The 12,829-nt window shown below is 42.8% G+C and overlaps 1 protein-coding gene across 5 annotated transcripts in view; it reads left to right on the top strand.

Moving 5' to 3' along the window:
* Positions 1-11,859, top strand: part of meis2a (Meis homeobox 2a) — a 79,511-nt gene extending 67,652 nt beyond the window's left edge. For 2 of the 5 annotated variants that reach the window (XM_085257832.1, XM_085257831.1), the window contains exons 11-13: positions 4,472-4,530; positions 6,206-6,316; positions 9,982-11,859. In XM_085257832.1, coding sequence (XP_085113958.1) covers positions 4,472-4,530; positions 6,206-6,316; positions 9,982-10,283 — 472 coding nt within the window. In that variant the 3' untranslated portion in view covers positions 10,284-11,859. Of the gene's footprint in view, positions 1-4,471; positions 4,531-6,205; positions 6,317-6,758; positions 6,857-9,981 lie in introns of all 5 variants that reach the window. The other 3 variants (XM_085257835.1, XM_085257834.1, XM_085257833.1) reach the window with 3 other exon arrangements.
* Positions 11,860-12,829: the final 970 nt, after the last annotated feature.

Genomic DNA, 12,829 nt, shown 5'->3' with positions numbered 1-12,829 from the left:
TTAATTTGCATGCACTTCCCGGTCAAAGGACATCCAGTTTCCACTCCTGTCTCTCTGCCTTTCTTTTTGGTGGAAGAGCATCAAACTAAAGCCTTCCTCCTTTGATTCTAGTGAGTTGTGACTCAATCGCTGGGGGTTTGGAATCTTTATTTCTGTCTGAAGCGGAAGTATGGAAGCAATGAGCTTTAATAGGAACCAGAGGACAGTCATGTTTGCAAGCAGTGATCATGGATTGAGTTCAGTATGTTCTTGTACAGATTGTGTTGCATCTAATCTTCCTACAAAGCCAGACGAATAGGGGCCCAGGAATCGGAAACTTGCCCCCCTCTCACTTGGTATATGAGCTTCCAAAATGGGCATGTGTAGGTCAGCCATGAAGGCAATAAACTGTCAACGATTTTTGTGACACTGTTTAAATGCTTTGCACACTGTACAGCGCTATGTTTGGAGTAGTCCTGTGCTTATTTTTTAGATAAGGCACATTCAGTTTTCTGCATTTCATTCTCGTGTCTCACTCTGTCTTGTTTTTTCTTTCTTTCTTTCTTTCATCACAAACTCGTCAAACGAGTGACCCCACTCCTGATTGGCTAGGTTTCCTGTGATCTCCACCGCAATTGGCTAACTAAGCATTGAGACTCTCTGTTTCGCCTCTCTCTGTCTCGTCTCCCTCCCTCTCGCTCTCCGTCTCTTGGCTGTGCTCCAGGGTAGGGTGGTTTGGCATGACAATTTCTCAGCGAAGGAATGCTGACAACAGGAGCGAGTTACCAGGTGTGGCTGCAAGTCAGTTAACTAGAAACAAGGCCTTTCTGACAGACTGAGATGAGGAAGTAAGAAAAAAATTTAAGACAACACTGAGTGAGACAGACTGGTTTGCTGTGATTACATCTGCAAACCTCCAGTAACCTTTGATACTATTATGCTTGTGATGCAGTTGGCTTGCTGCATTAAAGGGGAGCGTTGTAAAATTGAAGGACTCTACTTAAAAAATAAAGTCTCGTGGTATGCTTTAGGATTATGTAAGTTCACTAGTCCATCTATATCTCTTCTTCTGTGCCTGACCAGATCTTAATCTCAGTCCCCCCACACTCAAGTAACTACAGGCTATAGCAAAACACAGCATGCTAGCCTGTCTCCATCATTCATATCTGCCCACTATGTTCAACTCCTAACAGCCGTAGTAAGTTTAGCTTCTTATATCATTAGGAAGATGGATACCAGGTCTTCCTGTGGAGATGCATTATTGTATCTGCACACAAGCTTGTGCTTTTCAAGTGCGTCTTTCACGCCATCTCAGTGAATAAAAGTGCTTCTGTGAGCCAGCTGGCAGTAGTATGTGAAGAATGTGCTGACATGCATTATACACACATATTGACTGACATGTGCATACATATTAACATGCAAGCTCTAAAGTGTACTTAGCACTGTGAGTGCAGTTTTTGAAACGCAGCTTGAAAATGTGTTTAGGGCCTATTGGCTGGACAAAACCAGTTGCTAATATTAAACAGCAGTGGGCCGCAGCCCCCAACAGCCCACTTTTTCCTGGGGTATTGTACACATTCTGAGCTGTATCCCAATGAATGACCTCCACACGACCCCCTAACCTTGCCTTTAATTATTTGTTTGAAGACAGCACGGAGTTCCCATGCTGAGAGGTACTCTGTGTACTATGTGTGCATGTGTGCGTGTGTGCGTGTCGGTGTTTCTGTGCTCTAACACTGAGCAGAGGCAGGCCATAATAAGCTAGACCACCAGATGTAGATAATAAAACATGGGCTTTGGGTTGGAGGTTTTTTAGCTAGTGTCCCCTGTGAGCCTCCTGTGTTCTGGTTAGCCTATGGACACACTGGCGGTGGTTGTGGTTATGTCCATGGTGTTGATGTGTAGATTTACAGCACACACACACACATACACATTTTAGCAAGTGGCTTAGGAATTCTAAATCCCTGTGGTCAACCTCTGTATCTCTCTCAGGACTTTGGGTCCTCTGATCCATCCATCTGACTGTCCATCTGAGTTGACTGGCCCTCATCTCTGGAGGATTCCTGGTTGTGTTGTTCTAAGCACACTCCATTAGCAGCTCACGGGTGGAGGGAAAACAGTGTTATCTGGCCCAGCTCTGATAATCTCAATTGACTTTACTCAGACCGATAAAAGGTGCTCTAAGGCCACAAGAGGCACCCCCACTCCCCACCCCACCCCCCAACTCTTTTCGGTGCACATCGTCGCCTGCTGGTTACTGTGGCAACTTGTTTAGTGTGCAAAAATAGTCTTTGTGAATCTTTATCGTGACAGTTAGCCAACAGGGAACACTGACAAGAAGCAGGTCCATTTGGGAAAATATCTGAAAATCCGCATTTTTCCATACCCCAAGAGCTGTTTGGGTACTAAAAATTAGTAAACACTGGCAGCTAAATGCTTCCCGGCATGCTTACATTTATATATTGTCTGTAAGAAGATGGAAAAACACAAATATAAACAACTATTTTTCCATCTGAAAATGACACTTTGATCCTACTGAGTACTCTCCAGTGCACAGAGTATTTCCTCTGCAGTCACTAGAAACCGTATGGTTGAATTTAGCACCTGGGAAGAACATTCTTAATATTATGTGTTTATGGCTGTGACCCAGAATACGTTAGGTAAGAATGCACATGGTTGTGATTTTGAGCCTGTTGGTGCATCCACAAAGGGAGAAAGCAGGACATATATTTTGGCAAGCCTTACACTCTGTACTTAAAGAGGGGAGTGTGATACGAGGAATGTCTTACTGTTTTCTTGCTCAGCTGGTTTCGATGCTGGAACCGTCTTTCTCCCTGAAGCACCTCGGGCATTTCTTGGAGCATAGCTATCGCGCAATGTTTTGTCCCCTTTGTTCAAAAATACTTCAGAGTTAATAAAAGTTCATTTTTATTCCTCCCTTAAATTGCAAATCATGCGTTACAATAGTATAATTTCCAATACAGCTCTCTCCTTCACTCCATTCCACTCCACCTCTCATCTTCCTCTTTCATTCTCCCTTATTCTCATGTGGGTTTGTTTCATCTTTTTTCTCTCAGGGGCCTGCAGTACCCCATGCGTACCTGCACTCTGGATGCCCCCTGGCAAATGAGCACCGCGTCTTTCTTTTCCCAACTGTGCATTTTGTACATTTAACCATGTCACTTTGAGCCGGGCAGATTACAGGCGTTTAAGTTCATTGGAGAAGGTAAGGGCAGGTATCAGGGCTTCATGGGGGATTAGGAACCCAAATTGGTTCCAGCTCTCCCTTCCTTCTAATGACCAGTTCTTTAGCCATATTGATGGTGCCTTGGCCCGTATGTTAGGAGAGGGCAGTAAAGACTTTTTTTTTTCTTCCCTCCACTGTGTTTTTTGGAACTAGCAAAAGACTCCATGCTGGACAGCTCCAACGTGATTTGAAACCCCACTTTAATATCAACCACATGGGGGTACCCCTAGAGCTAGGTCCATGCTATGTTTTCAGGTTTATTAAAGTGAATGAGAGAAAGTCAGAATGAAAAGAGGTGGCAACAGAGGTAAAAAGAAAAATATAAAGGTGGAGAACTTCCTTGGCCTTAGTGGGCAGATTGTGTTTGACACAACCCAAGGCATCCCATTCCAAGTTAAAAAGGTTGCCCCTGGCTGGCAGTCACCTCCAGATGACCTCCGGCTCTACACTGGAAAAGCCACAGGAGCAAGACTGGCTGGGGAGGCTTTGTGGAGGTGCACTTACTCGCTGCTGTGGTGGTGATAAAACTTCAGACAGCCTAATTGATGGGCTCACTGACATAACAATACCTTGTGAAAGCACGGCGTGGCCCATGCCTGGTCCTCATTTCTGGACAGCTGGAAGGGGAGCAGAACCCCCTACAATGCAGCCAGAGTTGGGGGTCCCACAGAGGGGGAGGGAAGAGATGGGGGTGCAATGAAAGGAACCATTTATGTCCTGCATTTTGAACTTAAAGTTCATTTTGAAATTCAAGTATCCCCACAAAAAATAACATTTTGGTGCAATAACTGTAGAAGATGCAGTACATTACATAGAGTTGGTGAGCGTTGGGTAGAACTATAGCAGTAGTGACAGAAAAAAGAAAGCGAGACGGAGAGAGGAATGGATGTGCCATGTTGAGGGTTCTTCTGTGCCCAAGTTGCACTTAATACTTGAGGAATGTCTCCCTGGTGCCCATAGCAACCAAACGTAATCAAAAGCTTTATTAAAAGAGGGGGGAATAGATCATAAGGAACATTAAAAGTATCCCTCACTGGGTTCCCAAGTCAGCAGACAATTGCCCTTTTGTTTGTTGCTGTTGTGTCGTGAGCGCCTCTCTCAAGGACTCGGTGGCTAATGTTGCCATTAAGTCATGCAAAACTGTTTTTTCTTTGTGGAGGCTCGTGATGAATCTTTCTGTGTGTGAATGCAGCGTGATTTAACGTTTGCTTTTCTCTTCTCTGTGTTTATTTTTTCCTCTGCCAGGTTTATCAATGCCAGGAGAAGAATAGTACAACCCATGATCGATCAGTCAAATCGAGCAGGTAAAAAAAAAAGGAAAAGACAAACAAAAATTTCAAAATGAAAAAACCCAAACAGACAATCCAGCTAATCTACAGTAGAGTACGGCTTCTTTTCCCTGCATGAAGACACCCTTTCCAAATCCTTTACTGGCAAGCACATTATGCCTGGAGCCCAGATTTTTAGAGGGGTACCCTACACCTACTCCCTCCTCTTCCTCTTCCATCGTTCATTCCCTTTTCCATTTTCTCAATGAGATGTGTTCAGCAGTGGTGCAGGCTGTTTGCTGATTGACTCTAATTGGAGATTTCCCAGTCTAAGTGGCAAGAGAGGTATATTAGCAGTCTCTCTGTGAATTACTAATTGGACACAAGAGGAGTGCCAAAAACGCTAGCAGCAATTTATGAGTTATCTCCCTTCTTTTTTAGGCTATTTTGTTTTTCTTCCTTTTTTTTCAGTTAGGTAGGGGGCTTTCCCCTGAAATTTTCTGCTGCATTTTTATTTCCTTCCCTCAAGAATCACTCTTCTTAATTTTGATCTTAAGTAGTCATTCACTGCATTGTAAATATCAAAACCTCTCTGATTTTTTTTAATGGATTCCACCATTATGTCTTGATTTATCCCCCATGCACGAGAGATTTACATTGGTTTAAAAAAAGATGGAACACTTTATATTGGTAAATCATAACACACTGATTTTCCATGTCTAATGTGTTCAGATTTCCAAAAGCACAACCTAGTAGTAGCAAGTATGCCACTATGTGATCCTGCTGAATGTTTCAGTCACCCTAAGCTTCATTGACTTTGGCATTACCAAAAAAGAAAAAAAGAAAGAAGAAGAAAAAAACAGTAATTCTCGTTTTATGAAGATCCCTACACTCAGGGATGGAGATTGTTCAAACCGACACGAGCCATGATTAAAATGAGATGCACTTACAAATGTGGGCGCCTCTTTCTATACTTATTGCTCTTTTGTGTGGAGTATTTGACAGCCTGCATCCAGTGTGTGCCAATCAGCAATCTCTACTAACACAGCATGACTAACATCTCCCTCTAATCTTTGAGAATTACAGATTATCCAAGATAATTCTGTTATAGTCCCAGAATGCAATGGTTTCTGCAGTCTCCAAAATGCATTAGTTCAATAAGCCTAATAATAAACAAAATAAGATCCAGCTGAGCAAAGATTGCTGCTCTGTCTTCTTTATTATTATAACAGCTAATCAGGTAATTCATCCATAATACATATTAAACAATCTGGCAGTTTTGGGATTATCTAAATTTGTATGTTATGTTCTTCTTAAGAAAAGAAACATATACATGTGCTATGGATTTAACAAAATATTTGAAGGCTGAGTCTGGATGAATTGCCTGCCATGGCATAAATTCTTCCCATCCTGTCAAACTGCATGCTTTCTTCTCTCGGTTAGAGAACAATGTGTCTCCCTTGAGCGTGGTTTTGAATGACACTGGCTGTGTGTACGCACAAGTGTTTGTGTGTGCGTGTGTGCTTGCATGCATAAGGACCCACTGTATGCATGTTTGCATGCCACGCGTCAGTCAGTGCTGTCCACAAACATGAGCACAATGTCTTACAGTATGTTTGGGCTGGAGCTGGGACAATTGCTGATAGTCTGGTGTGTTTTCTCTTCTTCTTCCCCCCTTCCTTTTTCATGTCCACATTTTGACTACAATCAGGTTTTCTTCTTGATCCTTCAGTGAGCCAAGGAGCAGCGTACAGTCCGGAGGGTCAGCCAATGGGTAGCTTCGTGCTGGACGGTCAGCAACACATGGGGATCCGACCAGCTGGTAAGTCCATCCGCCTCCTTTCCTTCGTCCGTCTTCCCTCCACCATGCCTGCTTTACCACACAAGAGTTACCAAAGAGCTGAATGACACTGACCCCACTGTCTGCAGCATGAAATGTAGTAACCTCAGCATGGAGAAGGTCTCCCAAGTCAGTCGCATAAACCTAACACTAGTGTGCACCTCAACCACGATAACGCTTGTCTTTAAAAGTCCCCCCCGCCTGCCTTGCTTGTGCTTTTTCTAATCTCATAATCACAACAAATGGGTTTAAGGGAACCAGCAAGAAATGTAAACTCTTAAACCACTTCTTCACATCTTCCTCTTCCCTCATTTTCCATCTAAAGCTAACCAACCTCATCCCTTCTACTAGTTGGTCGTCTCTGACCTCGCTGTGACTCAAACTCCTGCTGATGCTTTTTCTGGCATTTATTTCTTCTTTCTAGGGCCTATGAGTGGAATGGGGATGAATATGGGCATGGATGGGCAATGGCACTACATGTAACCTCCATCTTGTAACTCAAAAAGCAAAGAAAAGGGGGAAGTAAGTACTGGGTTCTTTTCCTTGTTTTTTTCACACGTTGGGGCTGCTGGGTTTTATTTTTATGCTATTTTTTTCCCAATTCCCTTTCACTTGACCAGCACAATGTCCTCTCACACTGGGCAGAATTTTACAGCAAGCTTGGGCCCCCTTCCTTCCCAGCAACAACTTAGGTAGCCAGAAAGATGCTTTAAATGTAGAGGATAAATTGAAGACTTGAGAAAAAGGGGTAATCATCCTGGGACAGAGAGGACCCGACTTGTGGCGCCAGACAACATGAACAACAACAGAAAAAGGGGGGGGAAGAAACAACCTGGCATGGCATGCACAAATTTATTTATCACAACAGCGCCATCGCTCTCCCCATCTTGGACAGCCAATGCAAATGTTGGACATTTAGGGAAAAAATAACATCTCCTGGGGAAGGGCCTGACAGGGAGAAATTAAGCAGGCTCCAGTGAAGCGATAAAGAAGGAGAAGTGAAACTGTCCTCCGAGTGACATAAATCTGTCTGGGGAAGGATTGATGCCCAAATTATCTTATATGCAAAGACGGGAACACCGCAGTACATTACGGCCCCTGAGCAAGATATACGGGCCGCGGGTGACATGGCCGATTCTTCACTGGGGGTTTGGTTTGAGCTGTGTAAAGGGAGGAATGAGTGTGTGGGGGGGCTGTGTGTTTTGATTATTTTTTACTGGAGGGAGACGATTTGGGGAGCGGGAGGAGGCAGTGAGTGGCCTGACCTGAGACTCGCAGACAAGAGCAGGGAGACACTGAGATAAATTTATAAGGTAGAAGACACAGGCATGCACACTTTGTCCAAAAGGAGGGGGTCTTTTTCACACATACAGATACGGCCTCTCCGAGACACTGTTTTCCTGTCTCTGTCTCTCTTTCACACACATACACACACAATCCCTCTATAGCTAAATGGCGGCAGTCTGATTAAGCTGGCCATTCTGCCACAGTGCTGACATTTGAAAAATCAAGACATATAACATCCCAAAGGCGGCGGGGCAGATGAAATTTTATTTAACACCTAAACTCCCTTGCCCAATGAGGCACAATATAATAACACTTACCTTGATTAAAAGAACCCTTTATATGTAAATGGAGACTGGATTTTCCAAAGGGTCACAGCGGTAATTCTGCCGACAGAGATCATTTCACCCCTCCAGTCCTTGCATTCTCTCTCTCTTCCTCTGCTTCTCGCTGCCTCTCGCACGTTTTATCTCATCCCCTCCTGTCTTTGCTAATGGCAGGAGGGAAAAAAAGAGAGAGAGAGAAGGGAAAATCAGGAAGCAATGTTCCCTAAAACAGCCACACAGAGACAACATTTGCTCAGGTTGGCTAATTCTTAATATAGGGCTATATAATTTTGAGACTATTTAATTACGTAACATACTTTATGCTTCATGACCAATTACATTAATAGCTTAATACAGAGCAATATTATCCTCTCTTGATTTGATTACACAGTCACACAATATGGTATATTTGGTACTTAATTATGGCCAGCCATTGAGCAGGACTACTGTGCCATAACAGAAGTGCGCAGCCAGCTAGGGAGGCAGGCATGTAGAGATGGCAAGGGAGAGAGGCCCAGTCTGTCCTCAGTCATTGTCTTCAGATTTTACCACTCTTGTTAATAAAAGAAGGGGTGGGGGGGTCTAGGATCTACTTAATGGAATGACTGGAGCTTACAAGACTAGAGATTACCAGCTTACAGTGTCAAAAACATCTGCTGGGCCTTTTAACAGGAGCTGTCCTGGATTATATGGAGGTGAGGGCATCCATCATACCCTACTAACACCCTGAATGATTTATTTATTTTATGACCTGAGTAGTGAGGTTTTAAGAGACCTGTTCTGACAAACACTTGCATTTCAAATGAACTGACATGGAAAGGGAGCATTAGAGAATGGCATAGCTTTCAACCAGCGGACTGGCCATTAATCTTGGCCTTTGCTGTCCCTCTCTCCTTTCTGTCCTCCTCCTCTTCCCCTCACCGGGGTCCTCCAGTGTAATTTCTTAATTGCAGTGTTCTAAGGTGGAGGAATGCAGAGAGTGAGCATGCCTAGTGACCTTGCAGCGACCTCTCCCCTCCTATTACAGCTTCTAATCCCCCAGGGGTTCACATTACAAAGCAGGCCAGCCCAGACCCAATCCCAGACCCAGGCCCCCTGGCTCCAGCGGGACCTCCTGCTCACTCGTTTCTCCCCAAGGTCCAGGCCTCTGGACCAGCCTTGTTCCCATACTCCAGTCCCAGGCACCAGGAACAACACCCCCACATTTGACTTTTTTTTTTCTTGCTGATTACAACAAACAGCAATGCGAAAAGCCAAACAGTGGCACTGCTGAGCCAGCCCCGTGTCCTGGGTCGTGTCACAGTATGAGAGATGCAGCATGCTGAGGTCTCTACACATATGAAGTGGAGTCCACCTTAAGAGATATCAGCATAAGCCACCGCCTTTCCGTTTGCTCTCTCTTTCCCCTTTTTTTTGTCTTTGTTTTGCCGCTGTTTGATGAACAACTGGTACTTTTTTTTTTTTGCTTGAAATGCTCTTATTCAGAGGCGGAAACAAGCCTTTAATGTTCTCTATATTGGTGATGCAACTAACCGAGACCTAAATTATTTAACGATGTCTTTAAGAGATTCTAAATCAAATATGTGCACAAAGGCACATCCCCACGAGAAAATGCCTGTTCAGTTAGTCACTAAATTCAGCTGGGGAATTGACTCTTCCACTTGTAAAAGTATTAGCACTTCTCCACATCAATACGCCTGCTTGGTTTTCCTCACATCCTCCAGGACTACAGTGTCTGTGGATGACTGAGGATCATTTTCCGACCTGAGACCTGACCACAACGCTATTGGGCATTGTAAACCACTCACCATCGCCTAAAATAGTCTGCTGCAATAATGTCTCTCTTTACTTGTAGGAGCTAAAAGCGCTGCAGTCACAGGCGCAGTGTCATAAAATCTGTTAAGCTCTTTGTTGGAGACGTTGAGTTTAAATTGAATTAAGGTCTGTTAATGGAGAGGGAGCGTGTCAAAGCTGCGGCGAGAAAACAGTTTTAGTGACTGTGTAAATACGTTCTCGTCTTTCTGCCTTTCTTCTCAGGTCTGTCAGGCATGCCAGGGGAGTACGTACCTCAGAGTGGTCCTATGGGCATGAGCATGACCCCACCCACTTACACCAACCATCATCAGCTGACCTCTCACCCTTCCCAGCTCCGACACGGGCCCCCTTTCCATGCATACCTACCCGATCATCCCCGCGTCCACCACACTCATCACGCCATGCTGATGCACGGAGGACCCTCGTCGCACCCAGGAATGACCATGTCTGCACAGAGACCCCCTTTGCTTTCTCCCGTTGACCCCAGTACTGGAGGACAAGGCCTGGACATCCATGCCCAATAGCATAAGGGAACTTTGCTACGACATCACGACAACAGCAGCTACTACAAGAAACCAATAAGAATAAAAAACAAACAAACAGCAACCAACAATAAATCCTATTTTGAGACTATTTTTAAGAATAAGAAGCAAACCCTTTTGACCAGAATTTGACACGAACGAAACAGAATTCCAGATGAGCTGTGATAATTCTTTTTTTTTTTTTTCTAACTTGTCAATTTTGTTACTTTCATCCAAACGGAGGACCAAGCTGACAAGAACACTTTGTAAAGTCTTGGGCTTTTGGTAAAGATCAACAGAGGATGTTTTGACATACGTGTGCAAAGAACGGACAGACGCACCCGCTCGAAAAAAAGCAAAACACACACACTTTTCTCACACTCACGCACCGTCATAAACACGTTCAGTACACATTCATGTGATGCTCTCAAACGCTTCTATAAGATCACTCTGGAAGATTTAAAAAAGAGAAGAAAAAAAAAAAAAGAAACAACAGAAAGACTCCAAGAGTTATAACTACTGTAGTATAAAAGTATAGATAAATAAGTTAAAACTTGTGCATTTTTTTTGTTGATCACATGGTTTCTGTTTCCTGAGCTAGTTTTAGAATTAAAGGTTAACCTTTTCTCTCTCACACTGTGTGTGCTCCTTCCTGGAGGAGAAACTGTCTCGCAGCACAGCACTATTAAAGAAAAAAAAAATAAGAAGATGGAACATCTCAAAAAGGCTTCAAACCACAGAGGGCAATCAGGTCCTGTCCCCCATAAGAACAGGGCATGATGGGAAAAGGCTGCTAAATGACACCGGATCTCTCCAGAAGATTCAGTTTGAACATTTGTCATGCCCCTCTCTCTCTTTTTCTTGTTTTTGGTTCATGAATGAATGTTGCCCTGTAGGTTTTAAAGAAAAAAAGAGTTCGTTGTTTGAATTGCCCAAGCACTGGATTGTGTTGGTTTTATACATTTTTATTTTAATATTATTTTATTTTTTTTGTACCCTGGACTCTCATTGATGAAGAGCATTTTGAAGGAAGCTTAATAGTGGAAAAGCAACATCCTGCAGCGCTTCTTTATCTGTGGATCAACATTCTTGCCATAAGGACAATGCTGACACAAATGTTGATTCTGTGGCACTGGAGAAGCATTTGATGGTTGATGCACCAAAAAACCTGAAACACACACACACACACACACACACACACGCATACACACACACAAAAAAAAGAAAAGAAAAGAAAAAAAACTTAAATTATGAACTCAATGCTTTTGGGAGAAAAAAGCTGAGAGAATATTGTAACAAACTTCGTACAGAGTTCAGTCTATTAATTGTTTCATGTTAGATATTCTATGTGTTTACCTCAATTGAAAAAGAATGTTTTTGCTAGTTTCAGATCTGCTGTGGCATTGATATTGTATGTCCATGAATTCCTTCCTTTTTCAGCACGTGTTCCTCACTAGATGATAAGATGCCGTCTCCCTTAAGCTTTGTCAAAAATACATTAAATACTTGTATGAGGACTGTGACGTAATGTTTAAAAGGTGTTCAGTCACAAATGCTGTAATAAATATTTCATTTTTGATTTTTGTTAGCTTTTTGTGTGATTAACTGTGTTGCATACAAGTCTTAATTCACGTACCCATTTTAACAGAACACAATTAATTGGTTTATTATTATTATAACTCAGAAACCCTTTTTTGTATATATATTGTTGCCTGTTGAATTTATTTTTGCAAATGGTCATAAAAATACACCATTTCAAACTTTCTTCCAGCACTCTGTTTGCAATAGCTTGTTTTAACCAGACTGCCCGTTTGAGTGCCCTCTTAAACTGACAATAACAAATTGTGGTTGAAATACATCTTCCCATGGACATTTATTTAGGCACACAAATATGCCCTCCGCGTAATAAATTACTGACAAATGCAAATAAAGTGTGCAAATTGCAGAGCAAATTCAACACCAGCCCATCTCAGACTTAGAAGGCTATTAGCAGTTAAGTGGAGGTGCATTTAAAAGAAAGAAAGAAAAAAGGCTGACAGTGGCCTGGACTTATTGATAAGCATAAACAAAACGTTTTAAAGGGCATGTATTTTTATTTTATGTATTTATTTATTTTTCTAAAGATATCCAACATGAGGAAAGTGACTATGAACTGAGTGGAAGTGAATTAGTTTAAATATTAAAAAAAAAACAGTAAAAATAGAAATAATAAAAAAGCCAGGGTTTTCCCTGTACCCTCCAAAAAAAAAAAAAGTCCACATAGATTCACCTTTTAAAGTCTTCCTACTTATTCTAACAACAGAGCAATGATTTGTTCCCACAATAATTGCCTCTTCGGTCAGAACCATGGCGGCCCTCTGTATGTGCTTTGTGCTAATTTCTGCCGTTTTGCAGCGCCGCCTGTCGGTCTAATCGGGCAATGTCGTCCAGGAGTACAGAGATGGGCTTTGAGGGCTATCTCTTCTCTCTTGTCTCTATCCCTGCGCCGGTGTTCGCCCGCGGCCACCCAAGTCATAGCCTTAAACCAGAAATGACAACATAACTTTGGC

This window comes from Mchenga conophoros, linkage group LG19 (assembly GCF_057382185.1).
Source record: "Mchenga conophoros isolate Kocher_MC1m ecotype Shallow Benthic linkage group LG19, M_conophoros_male_GT1.1, whole genome shotgun sequence".
Classification (NCBI taxonomy): Eukaryota; Metazoa; Chordata; class Actinopteri; order Cichliformes; family Cichlidae; genus Mchenga; species Mchenga conophoros.
This window is presented reverse-complemented; position numbering and strand designations above follow the sequence as displayed.